This window comes from Thermobia domestica, chromosome 14 (assembly GCF_964235325.1).
Source record: "Thermobia domestica chromosome 14, izTheDome1.hap1.1, whole genome shotgun sequence".
Taxonomy (NCBI): Eukaryota; Metazoa; Arthropoda; class Insecta; order Zygentoma; family Lepismatidae; genus Thermobia; species Thermobia domestica.
Genome location: NC_137467.1, coordinates 74,478,420 through 74,501,608, shown reverse-complemented (window position 1 = coordinate 74,501,608; position 23,189 = coordinate 74,478,420). Strand labels below are relative to the sequence as shown.

Below are 23,189 nucleotides of genomic sequence, written 5' to 3'. Positions count from 1 at the left end.
GATAGGAACCTGAGAGAGTCTGGAGGATGATTCACTAGCAACAAACAGACAAAGGGAAGGAAAGACAGAGTGGAAAAAATGTTTTGTAACTGAAAGTCTATGCATTTTTTCTTGCAGCGACCAACCTTTCAAAGACAGATTTTTGCGATAGTAGTAATATCTTTTGAGCTTGCTCCTTGTTTTAGGTTTTGTGGTAATTTAAGATGCAAAGATGTATCGCAATTTGCGATACATTTTTCAATTTGTATCACACTTTCAAGAATCGTAAGCAAGTCGGAATTTAATATCCATAAGACGAGTTTCTCCACATTAGAATAAACTGTCATTCTAGCGTAAATAAGCACTTAATCGGAGGTGGGACACAGCTGGGTTTCTTAGCGCGGTTACTTCTAGTAAATCGACTATTCTAGGGATAACATTTACTCCGCCAATTTGAGCGAGTAAATTCAAAATCCGCGAGTAAAGTGTGAATTCCTGTAAGACAAGGCAATGATGGGGAGGTTGAGACAGTGTTTGTTAATGTTTCGAGTGAAGATGATGTTTAGGATGGAATTCGATGAGCAATATGAATCAGAGAAAATAAATTTGTTTGAGAATTACGATGATTCTGACTTTGTAATATTTTCCGTTGAATAAATAAATATAAAAAAGTATCTTTTCCTACTCAGCACTATTGAACTTAAGTAAGAATTTTCCTCTACTAGTAGTTTATTTCTTGTTTTCTTTGGTCTTTCGATATAACAATGGAAACTATAGCTCGACAATTTATTAAGAATTCTGCCTTTTGGCAGGTCTTGGAACTAACGAAGATTCTTTTTTTCTTCTTCTTAATTTTGTTTCGGCCTGGAAATGTTTCTTCCATGTTTCTTGATTTTCAGCTTCCTCTTTTAACTCTCAACATTTTCTTCTATTTTTCAAATCATCGGTCACTTTTGTTCTTCTTCTTCCTATTCCTCGCTTTCCTTCCATCTTTCCTTCAATGGCGGTATGAATAAGACAATTTCTTTGCAAAACGTGTCTAATCCAATTGGCCTTTCTACGGAGGATGATGGCTAGAAACGTCCTCTTCTCTCCTATCTGTTTTAAAGCCTCTTCACTTTTTATGTGGCTATATATTTAAGTTTGAATTTTGAATGTCAAAATATGAGTGCATGATCTTTGATTTTTATTAGTTACTGTGTTCCGTCTACCTTTCTGAACTACTCATAATTCTGAAATTTAAATGGTACTAAATTATTTATTTCGAAAAGAAAAAGGTTAACTTACCACCACAGTCATTGTAGAGTAGTAATTGGATCCTTTGGTGGTACCTACGTTATAAAAGTAAATTGGAAATTGTGTCAAGTATACAGCGTATGATATTTTTGTGAATGGTGCCCAACCTTTCCATGACAAGGCCTTGGTGAGCATTCCTGAAAACAAGAAATGAAGATGTTAATATATTTTATCTCTTCGAATATGCATTAACAGTTACGTAAATTTTTGCCTTGTAGAAAACTTTTGCAATGTAGAAAGTCTGAATTGAAGTTTCTTTAAAAAAATAAATGAATGAAGATTAAATGTGAGTTTCTAGTGACTAAATGACACAGCTGGTCGCTGGTTGGAAAAGTACAAAATATAAGGTTTTGTTTAGTCAAGAATATGTATACTACAGTACAGGCCCGTAGCCAGCCGAAAAATGTAGGGGGGGGCGGTAGAACTTAGGAAGACCGATGCAACCATTTTAGAGTTCTTTCACAACCCCACCGTGAAAATTTTGGAGGGCCAGTAAAAATTTAGGGGGCCCGCCCACTAAACCCTCGGCCTGCTACAGTACAACCTCTTTATTCTGGACTAATTTTGGGTATTAGTTGACCGGATTAACTCAAATAACCTAAAGTAACAGTGAAAGTGTATTAAAACTATGTTTATAGTAACAAAACACGTTATTGTTTCGCATTTAAAGGATATAGGTGTAGATCTAACTAAATATGGGGCTACTACAGTGCTATACAGTAAAATGTGAACCAATATAGTACATTCGTGCAATACGTACATACATTATATACTGTATTATGATGATGCGCTCGACGGCTTGGCTTTGCATTACTCGGACCTCTCCCTAAAGAAATTGGTTTGAAGTACATCTCTATATTGTAAAATCACGTACATGGTTCTGTTTAGTAACAATCAACACGTGCTCAATGCTCATATTTATGAATATCAACCATGTCGTTCTTCTACTAATTACTACAATGGCAGACGACAACACGGACATTAGCGACACTACTGGTCATGTGACGACGAAGGAGAGCCAGCGCCATCACCACACTGGAGCAGCTATAAAACCAAGATGACCACAGCAACTACTATTAGTCTTTGGCTGGTCACTTCCACTCCTTTAGCTTGCTTGGAGTACTAGAAGCTACCTAACCCAAAGCCCTTAGCTTGCTCGGAGCTCTAGGACTCCTTTCCTGCTCACTTAGTTTGCTCGGAACTCTGTGGGACTCTTAAACGCATTCGCCCAGCTTGTATAGAGCTTTCTAGCTTTCAAACCTCCTCCTTGCATGGAGCATTGGAGATCATAAATCCACTCCACTTAGCTTGCTCAGGTCTCTGTTGAGTTCCTTCCATAGACTGCTCGAGCCTTGGGATACCTCTCTTTACCCAGTATTAGTGAACTATTTATATTAGAGTGATTTTGTATGACACCATTTATAAGAAGAAGATTTCTATAATAAATTTATTTCGGCAGTGGGAGAAACGTTCTCGTGTATAATTTAGCTCTACCTGTGCTCTGTCTATACCAGCAAAGGAAAACTTTACAATATTCTGTTGTGACAGTTTGGAATGTAGTATCCATAATGGTGGGCAAATACAAAACTATACAACGAATGCTTTGACTTCTCACCCATTTAAAACGTTGCATTTTGTCCCCCCTTTTTTTGCCTTTTCGGATTAAGATAGGGAAATTTATTGGTTAGAGTTGAGTAAAGAGTGGGGCCTATTATTAACGCGGACTACAAAACCACGACCGAGGCTTGAATTCGGTTCTATTCGCGGATGCACAGACCATCATGCAAAGATCAACATTCGCAGTTTAAGCCGTTCCCCACTACACTATCTCGCATCCAAAAGAGCTGGATTATACGATCACGACAGCCATCTATAGTTCCGGCCAGAGATGCCGTGGGTTAATGAAAATTTGACCCATGGCAAGCAACCTACGAACCACCATAACCTACCAACCACCGTGACCCATTATGACCCGCCATGACTTACTCTTATCCACCACCCACTAAAACTCATTGGCATCAACTTTGATCCATGATTCACGCTCTCCTCTCCCTGACTAACGAGTTTACACTTCTAATAATACCAGGCTGGAAATTATCACTAATCGGAGTTTCAATTTCTACGGTCGATCGCCCCAGCACCTCTCTGTTACAATACCGGTGGACCTTATGTTTGCGATATAAAAATAGTAAAGTGTTTGTCATGGGCCAAATTACGATGAATTTCAATTTAATTATTGAAATTACAGATATTAATTACGGCCTTGTTGCATTACAGATATTTTACAGCGGAAAATAGGATGGAAATTGAAGGTCTCAAATGAAGGTAAAATAGGCCAATACAAAGAAAAAAAAAACTAAAATACGACCGTCTCGAAAGCCAAGTACTAAATCCTACTGCTACTATTACAATTACAAATATCAATATCCAAAAGTGCTTGAAGTTCTTTTTTCACTTAGATATACTCATTTCAGGTAAGAAAAATGGAGCACTTGAAAATAAAACGTAGACAATTTCACCAGTGTTCAGAAGATGCTGTCTACAATGTATTGAGCAGTGGTTCGGTGGGTCATAGTGTGGGTAGTTCGTAAGATCCTGTTGACCCACGAACCACTGACTCATTCCATCTCTGGTTCCGCACACTTGTTGATTTGAGTTTAACGTTTAATTGGAATTGCTAAAGGTAGGATCACTGAAACATTTATCTATGAAATATAAACGGAATTATAATAAGCGTTTCCAGAAAGCTTCAAAGAAATCTCACGCAGAAAACTTAACTACTATTAAAGGATTTTTCATATTTAATGAATATTTCAGATTACAGAGTAATTATTGAAGCTTAAAATATGCAGGATGTTTCAAAACAACACCGACAACGTTTGGGAGGTCATTCCTGACATCAAGATAAGACAAAAAGTATAGAAAAACCTGGGTACACAAATGCTTCCTTTCGGAGTTATAGGCTGCCGAAAATATGAAAAAAAAATTAACTACAAAGGTCCGTAGCTCCAACACAATGGGACTTACCGTAGTCAGGTCAAGACTTCACTTATGAACTAGTATGTGCCCTATCCAAAAGTGCATGTTTCAGAATCCTGCCGTATTCACGCAACAATTTTTATAGAGGGGGTTTGGCTAAGGGCATATAATTTAAAGTACTCACCAACTACCTCTGTAAAAACTCTTGCAGGAGTACCGCAGGATTCTGAAACGTTGATATTTGGATAGGGCACATACTAGTTCTTAAGTGAAGTCTTCACCAGACTAGGGTAGGTCCCATAGTATTGGAGGTATGGATGGACCTTTAAAGTACTTTTTTTTTATGTTTTCGGCAGCTTATAACTCCGAAAGGAAACATTTGTGCACCCAGGTTGGTCTACACTTTTTGTCTTGTCAGGAATTATCTTGTCCCAAACGTTGTGGGTGTTGTTTTGAAACACCCTCTATAAAACAGTAGTCATGCCTGTTGGTTGCGAAACATGATCGCATACTCTGGAGAAGAACACAGGAAACGCGTTAGGGTAATCAAATCTAGGAGGCTCAGGTGGGTAGGTCATGTATCCAGAATTGAAAAAAAAACTAGGAACGCTTTCAAGGATTTAACTGGAAGTCAAATCGGAAAAAGACTATTAGGAAGACTTAGGCGCAAATGGCGGGGGGAGGATAATATTAAGATGGATCTCTTAGAAATAGGAATACAAAGTAGAAACTCGATCCAGTTGGCTAAGGATAGAGGTCGATGGAGAGCTTTTGTGAATACGGCACTTAATATCCGGGTTCCATAGGCCATAGAATTAGTTACACTGAGGTAAAAAAAAAAAAAAAAAAAAAAACGTATGTGGCGTATGTGAAAACGTAGGATATATTTGTAAATCCTGTAGTTTTTGGATTTAACGTACAGGAAACGTAGACCTATTGAATAAAGTATATTTTATACGTGCTTTCCGTATAAGTGTTTCGGAACGAAATAATTGTAAATAGGCGTTCAAGATATCAGATACAGGTGAACGTATGTAACATATAGCTGACGTATGTAAGATGCGTATACCGTATGTATCTAATATACAGAAGACTGTTAGATGTCAGACATCCTGCAACGGCATCATGTAACATCTAAGTGGGAAAAAGTACGTATGTAGCATATGGATAACGTATGCACTTTACTGATTTCCGTAGTAAACATAAGGATTTCGTATATTTGTACAATATATCGTTGTCCGGAGAACGGATTTTTCTCAGTTCATTTAGAGATACTATTGCTTTTGTTTAATGAACAAAATCGCGTGAACAATTTTCATGAAAATCGTCTGAAAGTAACTTATTGCAAAGAGTAAACACGTAAAAACGACTGATATCATATTATAATGTTACTAATTGTATACTGCTTTGTGAGACATAAATTAAATCCATAGAGCGGTTTTTGAGAAAATTTTTAAATTTTTATTTTCGCCCTCCAATAAACCATCTTTATTTTTGGGAAAAGGAAGATTTTTTAAAAAATTCCCTAAAAATGTTATGAAAAGAGTAGGCTAGCCTAAAATTTGATCGATATACATTGAAAGATATGGCCGCTAGGAGACGAATATGGTGACAAACGAATAGGTGAGCTGCACAATAGACATCCAGATTTTTTTTTTTTTTAATGTAGTGGCCACAATAGTGTAAACCTGTTCATCTCGAATTCGTTTCTTTTTCAAGGTCACCACACTGATCTCCTATCTCCTCTCGAAACTAAAATATGAACCAAACTTAGTTCTTAACTACGTATGTATAGATAAATGTGTGACCCCAATTAAAATCTGAAGGCTATAATAATAGGGTGAGTATACAATAGGTATTCGTCTGTAACTGCACTGGAAGGGAGCAGTGATACAAACATGTGAGAAAAGAGCCATTTCGTCCGATTTTTTAAACACAACTTTTCGGAATGTTTTTTTTTTAACTTGCCAACCCTATATAGGGAGTTCTCAAATTTATACACGGTGTAACAAAAGTCATGAAACACTTCAAAGAAATTACTGTAGCCAACTGCAGGTGTTGCGTGTAGTTCCATATATCGTTCCTAGAAGGTGTCATAACTAGTGATGGGCACTGGGAATATTCCCGGTGGGAAGGAATTTAAAAAATGGAAATATTCCCGGGTTTTTTGCCTGGCCTATAAATTCCCGGGAAATAATTTATTTCCATTTCTTTACTTTATCTTCCAAATTATAAGAACCATATGACTAATTACTTTATTTTAATATATTATGATTTACTTCTAGGTTTTAAAGAATTTGGAGGTTAAAAAATTTAAAATTATTTGAGTGTACTTTATATAACTAATAATATGATTTTTTAAGTTCCATTTCCATTTACACTAAAAAGTATGGTAATTGTTTAGTATTGGGGGGGGGGGAACTAGCAAAAAGTAGAATGATTTACGGAAGAAATGAGTTGATAGTGGTGTTCAAGTAGTCAAGAAAGAATCAAACACTTTTTTTTTTAGGTCAGTAGGGAATTTGTAGAAACCGTAAAGGTAAGTGGAAGTGATTTATGTGAGAAGAGAAAGTAAATTGTTGATAACGAAGATAGAAAACAGCGTGCCCTGCGTTGCTCTAACCCACCTTCACTCGCTTACGCTCCCTCGGCAATGCTGTTTGAATTTAATATTGCTAACGTAATTTAGCATATGAAACCATAAAACAACCACATCAGAATAGAATATCGCAAAAAAGTAGTTCCAAAAATTGGCCCCCAAAGCTAAACAATAGCAAAAAGTAGCAAAATACTAACTTACAAATGATGAAAAGGATCCATTTTATAAAGTAATGTAGAACTATGTAGAAATAGAGTTGAACTACTATTAATAAACCATGAACCACCGTTAGTAATAGACGTCGGTCTGTTTCCTCTCTCTGACTAGAATTTCTGAAGAGGTACTCGGACTTCTTTTACATGTGAATTAACGCATGAAATTTCGAGAAATGGGCAGGAAGAAAGGTCGTGTGTGGCAATGTTATAAAGATAGGAAAGTATCTTGCAAATATTGTGAACATACCTATTTATGCGCAAATGTTGACAAAATGGTGGGGCATGTGTCTTTTGGCAGTTACCTAACCTAATTTGTTTATAACATTTAAAAATTTATAATACCAGTAGTACAGTCAAGTTTAGGAAATCCATCTACATGTAAATTTAAACTGTTTAGCGGTTTAAAATTATGTGGACTTACTATACCATTTTTGAAACACATTTACTTTCATAGAACATATTGTAAAAAAAAAAAAATAAATAAACATTTATGCGTACTATCTAAATGTAATAAAATATTAATAAAATAACATAACATCCTTCAGAATCTACATTTTAAAGGCTCATCTGGGGACAACAGTAATAATATACTGTGATATAAAAATGAATTTAACTTTGAAATTATTATATAGTAATAAAATTCAATTTTCTTTGTGATTGTACATAAATTCCCGGAAAATTACCATTTTTGGGAATCTTCCTGGGAATTTACCCATCACTAGTCATAACCAAAATGGCGCTTTCTGAAGCTGAGAAAGCTTTCTGTGTACTAGAAGAATTTCATAAAACAAAGAGAACAACGGATATCCAACGAAAATTTAGGATGAACTACGGGAAAGCAGCACCAACCAGAAAGGCAGTATATAATTGGCATGTAAATTTTTTTTTTGGAACTGTGTGTTTGTATGTCAAGAACAGCAGTGGTCGACCAAATGTGAGTGTAAATGACATTGAAAAGAGTGAGAGAAGCTTCCATAAGGAGACAGAGACAATCTATACGGAGAGATTTATGTGAGTTGGAAATGTCGACAATGACTATATGGCATGTTTTGCGCAAAATATTAAACATGAAACCGTATAGAGTACAGTTAGTACAAAAGTTATTTTCTAGAGACAAAACTCAGTGATTCTAGTTTCACTGTGCATTTGTTGATCAAAGATGTCGCTTTTGTCAATTTGATAATATTTTTCGAGGAGGCAACATTTCATAATAATGGGAAAGTAAGCAGGCACAATTGTAGAGTTTGGGGAACAAAAGCTCACATAACATTTTTGAACACTAGCGAGATTCTCCAAAGGTCAATGTTTTTCAGCCGTGTCTCATAAAAACACTCCAGTCTTTCCTTTAGATGTTGCAGAACCAGGGTGCGAATTGGCGGGGGGGATGCCAGGGATTTCCCCCCCTGACAAAAATCTTTCCCACCCTGGAGAAGAAAAATTTTATCCCTGGCAGGGATAACTTTTTCCCCCTCTGGAGTATTTTTAAATGGACATAAAGATAAGATAGAAAAAGGGAACAATTCTTACTTTGCGTAGCTAACCTAAATATTACTTGAGTGAAAATTTATGAAAGATCTCACATCTCAACTGTTTTGTACTTGTTAGTGTATATATATATATATATATATATATATATATATATATATATATATATATGGGGGGGAGGACTGGGTGCGCATATGGGTGAAATTCATCCCCCCCTGAAAAAATTTTTCAATTCGCACACTGTGCAGAACTAACTAATCCCATTGTTGTACACTGAATCAGAGAATTCTGTCCTTAAGTTAAACGCCTCTCTCTCACAATTTCACCATGCTGTTAGGGAATATCTGAACGCAGAGCTAATCCAATCGTTTGATTGGTCATGGAGAAGTTATCGACCAATGTGCCAAAGTAGCCTCCTAGGATTCTTTGTGATTCTTTTATGGGGTTATATAAAGGATCTTGTATATGTCCTTCCTCTTTCACGTGGTGTCGAGGAACTCAAAAGGAGAATTGAATAAGTAACAGCCACGTCTCGGAAGACATGTTGAGCCGTATGTGGTAAGAATTCGATAATCGCGTCGACATTTGTCGGGTCACACATGGTTCCCACATACAGTGATTGTAAAGTGAGTACTTTTGAAAACAAGCTTATTGTTTAAAATGATGTGCTTTGCTACTTTGTAATGCTACTTATTTGGCCACAATATATATTTTTAAGAGTGTTTTCGGATTTTTGTATACATTGTACAAACATTCACGCCAATCAAAGTCTCTAGAGGGAGGCAACAAATAGACGTAATGAGAAGTCATGCAAAGAATCTGCGCTTTAGCGTTCGTCAGGCCCTGACCGAAGAAGATCGCTGTCCTGGACTAAGCGCTCCATTTACGAGATCCTGTCTCTGATTTTTTTTTCTTAATTTCCCAAGCAGAAGTGGATTATCAAGGGATCCTATTTTAAAGACGTGGTGGCTATCAAGAAAGGAGTAATAACTGAACTTCTTAACAACCGAGTGCAATCCTTTCAACAGTGCATTGAGGAATGACACGCCGGGAGAAGTGCGTTAGAGTGAAGGGGAATTATCTTGAAGAAGACACAGTTTGGCATAGAAATCAATATTGTCAATACCACCAGTCTAGTTATCTTCATACAGATCTTGAATGGAATTGTATATGGACACAATCTAATATTCTGTTTAAAAGGTATTTCATCTTAAACATGGAGTTGGAGTGTATAGGGTAAAATTTACGTTTAACAGAATACTACTTACCGTGCTTGATCTTCGTTGTGGATAGGTTTCCAATAACTACAGACCAAATACAAGTAAAGTCAATTTCCAGGAAAAAAAAACGGCTATGTTAGAACGACCTGAACTTGATAAATTGAAACTACCTGAACAAGCCGATGTGTTCTCACTTGGAATCGAATCTAAGCCTTTTGTACACACAAGAACACACAAAATTTCCATAATATAACTTAACCATGGTATTACCTATGGAGGCCCAAAGGCAGATGACCATATAATGATATTTAACAGATTTGTAATTACTTCGTTAAACAAATAACGATTAAAATAATCAGGCAAAATAAAATTGTTAATGTTGAATTTAATCAATGATATTTTTCAGGAATTAATTTTAATTGCTAATCGTTACGAATTGTAATTGCTAAAATTCATGAAGATTATAGAATTAATAGTGTTAACCATAACTTTTTCCACGCATTAATTTATAAGTTAATCAATTATATTTTCATAGGTTTAATTTTAATCAGTTCTTTCAACTATGAATATTAGAAAGTGGGTAGCAATAACGTAATTTGTATTATTTTACTTTATACAAATTACAGAACACAAAAATTGATTAGCATTTATTTCATTATTCAACTTTTTACAATAGGCTAAATAAAACTTCCTAATCTTAAGAACTTGCAAGTATAGCCTAATGAATTACAATAATCCAGAATACCACAAACCAATACCAGGAAGTACCTAGGGATATAGTATACAACAGGTCCTCATCATTTCCCGAGGACTCACGAAGGTCAGTATTTTACGGATTATTCATTGAGGATCTAGGAAATTGAAAATGGGGTAACAAATTACTTTCATTTACTTATCGACTGAAACTTGTACATGACATACCACCATTTCTGTACGTGGTGCAAGAGTTTGAACTATTCTCGAGTACGGTGCACTTTATGTGCGCCTCTGTAGTGCCCTTGTACTTTATATTTCACTATGTGTGTGTGTGAGGGGGGGGGGGCTTGAACGCATATTGCATGTCTTGTGCTCGTGGATAGTTCTTACTGTTGCATTACGTACAAACGTGATGGTATTTCAGGTAGAAGTTGTAATACCACACATAAGAAACGCAGATCACGGTGTACTCATACTGCATATTCCAGTGTGAGTACAACATGATCTGGGTTTCTTATGTGTTCTATTACCATTTGTACATGACATACCACCATTTCTGTACGTGGTGCATGAGTAAGAACTATCCTCGAGTACGGAACACGATGAGGAGCTGTTGTATACTATTACCGTACCTAGATTGATTTTGTGAACGTGTTTACGGAACAAGGTCATTAACAGGAGCAGCAGCATACACAGAAATTCATTATGGAGAGGGGTTCAAACTCCCAAGTTCATGTCATTTTCGGTGTTTTGTATACACTATATTAACACAGCATACCGTATGTTAATTTTTGTTTACTATCTTTCTCAAGGCTGGTTAAAAGCGCGAACTCCTTAAGCGTACGCCATTAAACAGAAGCATAATGCCAGATGATTCAGGCAGAAAATAGTTTAAACTAATAACATCTGCTGAAATTATTATTTTTGGGAAGAGCATGGAGTCTGAAAACGTTACCTCCTAATAATAATAATAATAATAATAATAATAATAATAATAATAATAATAATAATAATAATAATAATAATAATAATAATAATGGTGAAAAGTAGTGTCACAGATAGCTAACTCACGATCCTGCGTTAACTTTGAAATTTCTGTAGCGCGGTTGGGAATTGATCCCGGGACAATGTCCACAAAGCCAGGTAAGTTAACTTACTCGGTTACATAGAACTCCCAGCTAAATCTTTCTGACATATTAATTATATAAAGAAGCTAGGTGATCTTGCCACACATTTTGAAAACAGATGAATGAAAATAGACAAATTATTTAACGTAGTTTACGAATAGCTAACGAATTATACATACCGCCATTTCCAGTGTAAACTGCGATAAATCCCCATCCAAGGAGTATAGCCCACAGAATTGGTGTCAATGACGAATAGATGGCCGCCTCTGTTGCATTGTATACGTACCCAAGGTTCGCCATGTGACCCATTCCAAAACCAGCAGTCAACCCACTAATTGTTGCAATTGTCCATCCGATACTAACCTGAGGCTGGAAAATAAAACAATACGCGTTAGAAAATATTGGATCCACTTGGCTAAGGATAGAAGTCAAAGGAGATCTTTGTGCATACGGTATTGAATTTCCGAGTTCCGTGGCATAGAGTTAGCTTTTAGTCTTTAGATTTAAATTTCCAGTGTCATATTAGAAAACAAGATCATATTAATAGCAGTGATGCCAACTGGTGGGGAAAATCCCATTTTCTAGGATTTGTTTACATTAATTTCTCGAAAAGAGATAAAGGGAAATTTCGTCGCAATTGGCAGCAAATAATGGGATTTTTTTTTTTTTTTTTTTTTTAGCAGCGACAGCAACAACATTCTCTACGGACAGAATGTAGAGATTAACGACTCCTCAATAATATTGAAATCAGTGTTAATTGTCAAATTTTGTTACCGGCAAATGTATGCTAGTGTAGAAGTAACTTGTGATTCTGTAGAAACAAGCTCCAAAAATGTAAATTGTGCTCTGATATTTTATAAATACAAACAATTTAATTAACTGAAAAAAATCAAATGCAAAATGAGAAAGAACCAACTTCGAAAACGTTCTACTAAAAACGACTGAACAAGAAAGATCTTCTACACTTCATTTGATACAACTTGTCCTTTCTGACAGTTGCTTTCCTCTTTTTTTCCTTCGTGCACGTGCTCATAACAATTAGGCAAGAAGAACTGTTCCTATGGCAACAGCACGTTCAGCCAATTACAGTGGCTCATTTCCCTCGCTCTGCAATGATAAACATTCCACCCTTTTGTAACGAACCAAGTTTTAGATTTGTTCCGTTACAGAAAAATAAACTCTGACATCTCTAAGTAGCTCCGTCCCGGAGAAATAAGAAAAATGTTCAATTTAATATATTATGTCAGAGATTATTTATGCTAAGAAATATCATAAGATGGCCTTTTGTTTAATGTAAAATTTTAAATATTCATACCATACTATATTTTATCTACATGATTTATTAATTATTGTAATTGAACGTATGTAAGCCACTGAATGTTTACAAAATACGTCTTATAAAATTTATATCGTTAATTAGAATGATAACATATGCACAATATGTTAAATATGTATTGATTTCGATAGAATGTAAATCGGAAATCTAACGTTAAGAAGAAGAAAAAAGTATGTAACAAATAGATATATTGTCCTCGAAGATGTAATATATACATAGTTACGAATTAAGTGATACTGTTTTTCAGTGATTGGTAATTTTATGAGAGATATAGATGTGTGTAAGTTAATTACAGATCATTAAAACTCTTCATATAACAATTTTGAAGTTGTTGCAAAGAATTTAAAGTATAATTTTGCAATGTGTACGATAGAAAATATGTACGACTAAAACAAGTTCAGAGTCCCCCAATTGTTTCAGTCTCTCCATACATATGCTGCTATCCATCGTTATATCATTTCTAGTCTTCTGAATGATTGATTGATAGTTAAATCACCTTAAATTCCGTTATGATGACAATGGCTGATAGATATTATAGTAAAGTCTTCTTCAGAACTGAGTGTGGGAAATGTTCTTGAAAAGTCAGCATCTATAGATAACCAGGTCAATTTGTAATTATATAATCACGGTGATGCCATGGTAGGAAACCGCGTTGTGGATAAGGAGTTCTAGCGAAGTAAAATGCCGAACCTGTTCTATATAAATATTGGTGCGTTGAGTCCTGCATCGATAATCGCGCCTGTGGTTTTAAGGAGTAGTTGTTGCCTGTGTTGTCAGTATTAAATTCTAGATGCTTTAATGTTGTGTGATATTTCTCATATGCTCTGCTCTATATTTTATATATAGACGTCGGTCAGTTTTAGGTGAGGTTATTTGTTTCTTCAAAGTATATATATATTTCCATTGAAACTAGGTTAATCAATATAGATTCTATATAAGCACCAGAAGAAGGAAAGAGAATGCTAAACCAATTATCACCTTCTACATTCAGGAAACCACATCAGAAGGATCTGGAAACCGACATCCTGAACCTTAATATAAAATAGTCTACAGTTCCATCATCGTTTGAAGAAGAGCAAAATGGCGATGTGTGTGTGGCTGGCACTTTCCGCACGTTGCCAATATGAATATAAACAAATGCACATTGTTTTAGTTTAGTTGAATGTCAACTTGAGTGGTGGACCTGCTGATTATTAAGAGCATTCTTTTTAGTCCTCTTTTCTGTCATTTAAATTTTATAAAACTGAGATTTACTTGCAGTGAATGATTTCGTGTTTCAATACCCATCGCAAAACCTAGCAACGTAGCATTGAGCACCACGTGCGCGCAGCATGCTGTCAGAAAGGACAAGTATTAATTGCAGTGTAGTATCCTTTCGTTCATTACAATATAATGACACTAAGGAGTAATGTAAATACTGAATCCTAACGATAAAATGCACTTCTTTCGGACAACATTTTCAATTGTCTCTTTCAATTAAAAAAAAAAGTTCTAAGTCAACTACTTGGTAAACGCAGAAGATCGATATTTATGGGTCGTTTACTCATATATTGAAGAAAATGTGTGACATACAATAGTTTCATTTTTCATTTTTTTAAGTTTTAATTTTGTTATTATCATAATATGAGAAATTCAAGAGCAAAATGGAAATTTCATGTCGAGATGGGATTTTATAATGTTTTAGGTTGGCATCACTGATCAATAGTTACACAGCGGCACGGATTTGAGAATAACAATCAAAATATTTAAATTTCAAAAAAAGTATTTGTTTCACCATGATTTATATCTACTTTTAATTCATTGATAAAGATTTCTATGTAGCATTTTTATTAGAATCACGCAATAGGACTTACAATCAGTGTCAGATTTAGTATAAGCAAAACAAGTTATAGCTTAGAGCCCCACTCGCTTGGGAGCCCAAAGTTTTAAACAAAAATGATTGTAAGGTAATTTCCATTTAACTAGAGAAAGCAAATAAGATAAAACAATAAGGCACATCCAACAATGGTGCTTTGTATTGTTATGAACCATGAACTAAGCTTTTACGAAGCAACTAATAGGGCTCTATTTCTCAGGCTCACTTGTCGTGAGGTCCCTGTTATCCAGGAACGCTTATAATGAAGCCTCCGTTTCAAAGTCCTGCTTGTAATGAGCCCTTGTTTCCATTTAGATATTCATTAGATCCATAAATTATCATATAGCATATATTCAAACCAGGGCCGGCGCTAGCAATTTTGCCGCCCTGGGCGGTGCTTTCACATGCCGCCCCTTTAATCTGCAAACCTTATTTTGACAGATGACGTTCAAGTGTCATTTAAAAACATGTATAAAATGGAAAAGTAACCAAAAAAATGAACTGCCTTCCTGGAATGCTTACGTAATATTTAAACGACTCTATACTGACATAATATTCAGTATGCTCGATTTCGCTATATATCTGTAATATACAGCAGCGCATACAGAAAATAAAATTTAAAAAATATACTTTAGTCATGACAGAATTTTAATTTTTAGGCTTATTTTATACCAAAAGGCGTTTTCGATAGAGTATGGAGCAAGAAGATAATTAGTAAATCAAATATTACGGTAAATCTAAGTGATTAGCCTAAGTCTTATAATATACTAAAACACAATAGAGATACATAAATTTAACATACCTTAATTGAAAGAAACTTTTCTTGCTTTGATATAAGCAAATTCCTTTATCACATTCGCGTAGTCCAATGTTTTAGCCAATTTGTGTTCTATTGATATTATCGCTTGACCACTCAAGCGTGTTTCAGATATGGAAGAACGTAGATAGTTTTTAATAAGCTTAAGTTTCGAAAAACGTCTTTCTCCACTTGCCACTGTTACCGGTAAGGTTAACAAAATTCTAAGTGCAACACTGACATTGGGAGCAAAGTTATGTTCATTAATTAATTTTAAAATCTCTTTGGTGAACTTTTAGGCTTAATTATAGCGGATAACACTTTCAGTTCGTCTTTCAAATCACTAGGGTTAATATCTGTCTATTCTTCGTTTGTTAAAATGCTGGCAAGTTTAGTACACTTTTCAGACAAAAGTTCAGGTGGCATATCTTTAAAATTTCTTATATCGCAAAATAAATCGAAATACTCGTCGTGATATTTAAGTTGTTCAAACCTTTCTCTTATAGCTAAGCGTTAAAACTTTGTCATAAAAATCGATCTTGTATCTTGTTTGTGGATCTTCAATAGCTTCATCCTCTGCCTCGCACTGAAACTGTCTCTTCTTTCGACTTCGAGCTTGCACTGTATTACATATCCGCGGATCATCCATATCTAAGGCTGATGCCAACTCTATCGCATCAACTGAGTAAGATTGAAACTTTGCATCAGTTCTTCTCTCACAGTACCCAGATATATTTTCAAGAAATCCTACTGCATCCAACTCATGAGAATCAATGCTTTGAGAATTTTTTCTTACTATGTTTATGTGGAGTAAAAAGTCATATCAGACAACGAGTGAGTAAAGGAAAGGAAAGTAACGCAGCTGGTTTACTATACACAGAGAATCATGGGCGACCATTCTATCTGTTCCATTGTCATTACTTATTTGAAGTAAGGCATCATAAACTTCCCCTATTTGATAGCCGAGTCAGAGCATCAATTCGGCTCTCCCACCTTGTGGTGGTTAATGATTTTAAAGTGAGACTGCTAATATGTTCCGTTAGTATGGCCCAACGTTGAACTGACGCAGAAAAAAGTCATAAACTTTTTTTTTAGCTATACAAAAAAATGAAACATTTCTCAAGAAAAAATATGCTGTACGATTTACTATATTCAGAATGAACAATTTGTAAATTGGTCAAAAACTCACTGTTAGAACCTAAATGTCTCTAGATGCTACAGGCTAGAACGGCCTGTCTGAAGTGGGAGTGTACGTTTTGCATATTTGGAGCGGAGCGTTAGAACATTACTGAATAGAAAAACATATAAAAAAAAAAAACACCTTGATAATCTTATGCACTCTAGCTCAAAATCTTGTCTACGCCGCTGTAAGGGAAATATTGAACGAGATACCTGTGGCTAGTAGTTTGATAATTGAAAATAGGGAGCAATTCTCTGAATTTCCTGAGTGAATATTTTCTTGAATGTGACTGAAGTAAGTTCAATTACATTCTCAGGTAAACACAATTTTATTTTTCCATGTGAGCCTATTACGAAGCATTATATTTTAATAGTATTCTTTTCTTTTTCAAATTTTGCCGCCCATTAGACTTGCCGCCCTGGGCGGTGGCACGGCTCGACCCCCCCTCGCGCCGGCCCTGATTCAAACCTAAGAAACGGCGACATTTTGTCGCTGAAAAACAAAGTTTAACGTATAAAGGGCCCATAAAGCTTGACATATAAACGATCCCTTTCAATAGCTTAGGGCTCCATCAAACCTAAGTTTGACACTGCTTACAATATTGTAACGTTAATCCCTTCCCTCTGTTACTTCACACAATAACTTGAAGCGAATTTTTTATTTTTATTTATTTATTTATTTATTTATTTTGCAATAATCTTTAGTTTGTTTATGGAATCAGTTCATTAAGCATTTACAGTGATAATCACGTATAAACACGGAGTGCCCGATCTTCTCTAAAATGCGGATCATGTAAATGTATGGAGTCCGTTTCAAAATTTATTTCAACGGTCATTTACCGTACGATTGCGGAGCTAGCAGTCCTGAGTAATGTTTTTATATCATAGCTTCTCATTCTGTCACTGTATGGTGGGCAAATGTTTATACTCGTTCTGTAAGCATAACTTTACAAATGCGTTTTCATTTCCAATGTCATCTACTTTGTCAACTTTTTATTTTTACTACATTTCATCACATTTATGATGAGATTTCCAAGGAAAGCATTTTCTTATAATGTAACGTATTATATATTAAAATAAAAAGGAAGATTGAAACTTTTCAACAGTGTATATGATACATGTATTTCACAGTTACAGATTTTGAGATATTATTATTATTATTATTATTATTATTAATGTAGCAAAAATGGATGGTTTGCCACCAAGAGGTCAGCACTGTAAGTGTTAACCCTTAACGGGTAACAATGACTTTAACTGCAATTATCCGTATCCTATTTTCTATTAAACAAAGGTAGTAGACCTTTCACATCTTGCTCACAGATGGCAGAAAGATCCTCAAGCTGGTGACATCTACTGGACGAAATTAAGACTGCTAGTACGAAATACTTTTTACTGTCTACCAGTTTCTTTCTTTCTTTCTTTCTTTCTTTCAAACTTGTTTCAAAGTTTAGAACAGCCATTTACAAATGTTGTTCGAGCTGCTGTCATCAGAAACCCACAATGTTCTGTTCGATGCCACTGGACATCTCTGCGGCTGCATCGGTCAATAATTACGCAGGATTTAAAATTCCATTCTTATATGTTGTAGATAGCCCACCAGCTAAAAGCCAATAATCGTCTAAAACGCGGACAATTTTCTTAGGAACTGTTGACCAAGTGATCGTGTGCTATCAATACTGCCAGGACCATGGGTTTTCTTTTTGAAGATTTTGGTGGAAACATATCATGACTATAACGTCCGATGATAATGTTCTATGATGAACTCCTCTGTTGTGTGAGGCCTACAGGGTGTCCAAGAAGTCCTGTGCCTCATGGTGTATGTGGCCCCCCGTAACGTGGTCACTAACACTCTTGTCTTCGGTGGGAACCTCCAGGTTCGATTCCCAATGTGGGACATTTCGTTGAAAAGGTATAACAGCTTTTCCAGGCCACCCCTCTGAGTGAGGATTTTCCTGGATACTCATTTATACCAGCAAAATGCCGGGATGGTATCCGATTCTTTCTTTCCCCTTTCGCTAGCTGAGGGACGTCATCCCTCATACGTGAAGAGGTTAAGGCCATAGATACTGATGCCCAGAAATATGTATCTGTAAGTTTGCGTAACAAGTTCTTGGTCAAATAAAACACTGTCTGGTATCTCTGTCGTAGTCACGTGGTGCATTTCAATTGTGAAAATGGCTGATACGATTGTTGCTGGAAAAGTTTCTGCAATCAGTATTAAAAAGGACATATGAAATTCTGGAAATGGTTTTAATGTTTTTCATAGTATTAACCTTTAAGATCGATACACTTTTGTGTATCCCTAAATCAATTTTGAAAGCAGTTTTTCCACTTTGACTCTAGAAACGCTGTTCAGAATGCGTCAACAGCTACTTCAGGCTACAAAAATCGCTAACCATGCATCTTACTTTTCATGTATGGGAACATAATACAAGTCATTAGGTAAGTACGGATAATGAGTCACTAATTCGATATTTTTATTGGATAAAAAGTCAACAGTTTGATGTGTTGAGTGGGAACTAAATTTTTAGTGGTGAAGAATGGTGCAACACTTTGGTTGTTTTACACAATTCATTGTCGACTTCCTGCCAACAAATTGGTGTATACCATTCAACATTTACAGTCCTTAAGTAATAAGTAATAACTTGATTGGCAGCACTCCTCGAATGAATAACTTCTGTTCCTTTCGGTTCTCTTTGAAACACCTAAACAGTGGGTTGCTGTTTACTCTCGGGCTCGTATGAATTGATCCAAGTTTTGTCCTCCGTAACAAATGTTGCACACTAAATTTGACTTACGTCGGTTGAATATTTTGAGCATTTCTTTACATCAATTGATACGAACCTATTTTGAGCTTCGGTCAAGTTGTGTGGGATTCAACAGCTTGAAAATTACCGTACGTTCAAGTAACCATTCAAAATTGTATGTACTGATTTCGTGTCAAGATCAAGTATTCCTAAATCTCACGGTATGTCACATACCAATCTCTCTTAATCGTTTCACACATTGCATTGGTACTAGCAACAACGGATGGATGACTTCTACAAATTTCATCACTTACAAATATGCGGCAACGATGGAATACAGAAAACTAATTGTACACAGTACTATTAGATGGTGCTGGATGTCCAAAAGCAAAATGAATTTTCTCGACGTATTGTTTCGGTGTGTACATTATTTTACATGAGAAACCGTTATCACGACTCACTTATCTGCTTTCGATTTCGAGCCATTTTGAAAATCGGCATTTATTTTCGCGTTTCTAAACAGCTGAAAACGGAAAGGCACTAAGTGACTTGTGATAACGGTACATCACGCAAAATAATATTGTCTAGGGCGCTCCCTTTCCATATTTCAATTATCTTTTATCTATTTGAAGATATCACATAATTACTGTAAAATTAGCGGTATTTTAATTTCGCCGGGATGAAGACTCTTAAGATTGTAACATCATCCTCGTCAAAAATGTGATTAAATTGAAAATGGTTACTTCACATAAAATTGTGCGATTCGGGGTTCGAATCGTTACTCTTGAAGCATTTATTTAAACTTACTTATTCCATTTTTGGTTGAGTCGCCATGATAACATGACGATAACATCACTGCGAAGGAACAACAAATTCGTCGTGAAACGGAAATGCGCTATGGCCGTGATCAGCCGGTTGTCAAATGTGGTTCATTTTAGAAACCAGATTCAACTTAGTCTACTTTGCACGAAATTAAAATAATCTGAATAGAATAGAGAATAAGACTAGTAAAAGGAAAGATTACCGGACATTTAGGTCCGGTTTTTGAGGTTATATCGGACACCGGACAAGGAAGTAAAAAAAAACGAAATGTCCGATAAAATATCGGACGATTGGCAACCCTACCAGAGAGTCCACGCGCCAGAAGTGAACGCTTTACCACTGAGCCATCGTGGCCCCTTTAGTTGTTTTAGTTAGCAGTGGACGCAATAAGTGCCAGCAGACTACCTAATTCTCTGGAATATGAGGTGACAAAAAGTATGATCTGTTTAGTTGTTATTGTTGTTCAGTTTAACGTCCCTTTCAGCAACGAGGCTATATGAGACGTGGAACTACTGATTAACGTGGAATCCGAACCACAGGAGCTCCGGCCGGGGAATCGAACCCGGGTCTCCCACGCCACAGGCGCGTACGCTAACCGCTTAGCCACGGATGAGCTTTTGATCTGTTTTGTCCTATATAATTGATAGGATATATATTAGTATATAGTTTTGTCAGATACAACAGAGGAAGTCAATATAAGAAAGAATAGTTTTTTTTTTACCTTGATTTCTACTAACATGTTTGGACAACCGAGCGGGAAAGTAGTGGCTGCCTTTTTCGATGCAGATCGTTGTTATCTTCACTATCGTGTTACTAAATACAGAAGTTAGTCACGCATTAGTCAAGCTCTTAATACAGCGCTACAAACGAATCTGCATAGAGCCCTATGTTGTTAGTTGTCAATCTAATACAGTAAATAGTGTTTATTTATCCTCCTAGAATAGAGTATTTATTTATTTATTTATTTATTGTGTACTAGCGTCAATTACCCGCTTCGCTGGGCTAAAATAAGGAAGATTAGTAATATGGTCCGTTAGTCAGTCACATTTTACTGTTGAAACGTTTTCTGATTTCGGACATTTTCAATCATTTTTATATACTCCGTCCTCCCCTCCCCCAGGTTGCAGGTCTGAATTTGGTTGAGTTGAGTTGATTTTAGTTTAGCGTCCCTCTCAGTAGCGAGGCTATATGAGACGTGGACCTACTGATTAACGTGGAATGCGAATCACATGAGCTCCCGCCGGGAATCGAACCCGGGTCTCCCACGCCAAAGGCGCGCACGCTAAACGCTTAGCCACGAGGGAGCTCAGATCTGAATTTGGATTTAAAAGGCATTGGAATTGTCACTATTCATCTGTTACCCTGAAAACTATGGATTCGACACTGATATCAGTTATTTTCTATTATGTATATATATTTTCCCCCTCCCCTAAGTTGCACCGTCAAAGTGAAATGATAAAACTACTTCAGACTGAAACCTCATCTATATTGAAAATTTGATGTAGATCGGATCGCTGGTTCAAGAGTTATTATTATTCACATAGTCACTTTTATTTACATAGATGAGGGTGACCAGATCTAGAAAATTTAAAACAAGGGCCACCTACAAAACTGGCATCGTTTGTCAAACCACCTAAGGAATAACCATTGTTATGTTGTTATTAATGTCTATTAGTTTTTGAATCAGGATTAGGGTAAAATGAGATATGAAACTTCTTTTACAAACCTTTGAATTTTTTATTAAACGAAGATTCAACTATTGTTATAAGATCACGTAAAAAAATTTACTAAGTAATCGTTATACATATTTTAAAAATGAAACATTTTGCACCCCATTTGCGTTTTTCTCGACATTATCGATCAACTTTCTGAGATGTTATTAACGGGGATGTGTTACCTCGCATAGCGCAGTCGCGCTAAAACTCTCGCTTTCAGTGTGAGAGGTATCGGGTTCGATTCCCAGTGATGATACTCGGTTGAAAAAGTGAAAGAGCGGTTTTATTCTGTTTTTTCTTCATCAACACCAGACAAATGTCGGTAGGACGCTTCCCTCTTCCACGGATGGTGTACTAGCCAAAGATTGTCATCCATTATACACGACAGGTTTAGGGCCATATATATGCCAGCAATGTCAGGTAAATATATTATATAAATCTAGATACAGGTATATAAAATATATGTATGTGTATTAGGGTGATCCTTATTTATATGGGGAAAAATAAATTTAGGAATTTCCTTGGACTCACCCCCTAAAATGGTTCCATATGGGATAAAATTAAGCCAGGAGAAAAATTAGATCCATTGAATGATTTTAAATGGTGCCCCAAACGACCTAAAATTTTGAATGCGCTTACAATACATAGTATAAGAGGAAAAGCTGGAATAAACTCTTGTAATTTACAAACGGCTTAAGGGAATTGAAAGATATCTTGGATAACGGCAGGGCCGCCCACAGGGGGGATGTATGGCGCAAGCTGCGCCATTGAGAAAAATTTTGGGGGGGATTTTACTCTACTTTCGAACTAGCAATTTTACTGTCGGAATAGCATTAAAACACGATTTTGAGAAGCTAATTTTCAAAAATTTTCCGGGGTGAATCCCCGTACCCCTGCTTCGATACTCGATGAATGAAGTACCGCGCAAGTAGCCGTATGAAAGGAAAGGTTGGTTCGTTTTAAGAGAGAAGGGCCGCCCACAGGAGGGATAAATGGCGCAAGTTGTGCCATCCAGAAAAAAATTGGGGGGAATAAAAAAATTGGGGAAGAATTTTACTCTAATGTCGAATAAGTAATTTTGCTGTCGTCAGAATAACATTGGAACACGATGCGTTTTTTTTTTTAATCTCGAGAATGAATCCC

At 36.0% G+C, this 23,189-nt stretch overlaps 1 protein-coding gene across 1 annotated transcript in view; it reads right to left on the bottom strand.

Annotated features, from left to right (window-relative positions):
• Positions 1-12,040, bottom strand: part of LOC145670624 (O-acyltransferase like protein-like) — a 430,615-nt gene extending 418,575 nt beyond the window's left edge. Inside the window, exons 1-2 of the mRNA XM_081739416.1 lie at positions 11,776-12,040; positions 1,267-1,412 (exon numbers count right to left, since the gene is read on the bottom strand). Coding sequence (XP_081595542.1) covers positions 1,267-1,412; positions 11,776-11,905 — 276 coding nt within the window. The 5' untranslated portion in view covers positions 11,906-12,040. The remainder of the gene's footprint in view (positions 1-1,266; positions 1,413-11,775) is intronic.
• Between the last annotated feature and the right edge of the window lie 11,149 nt (positions 12,041-23,189).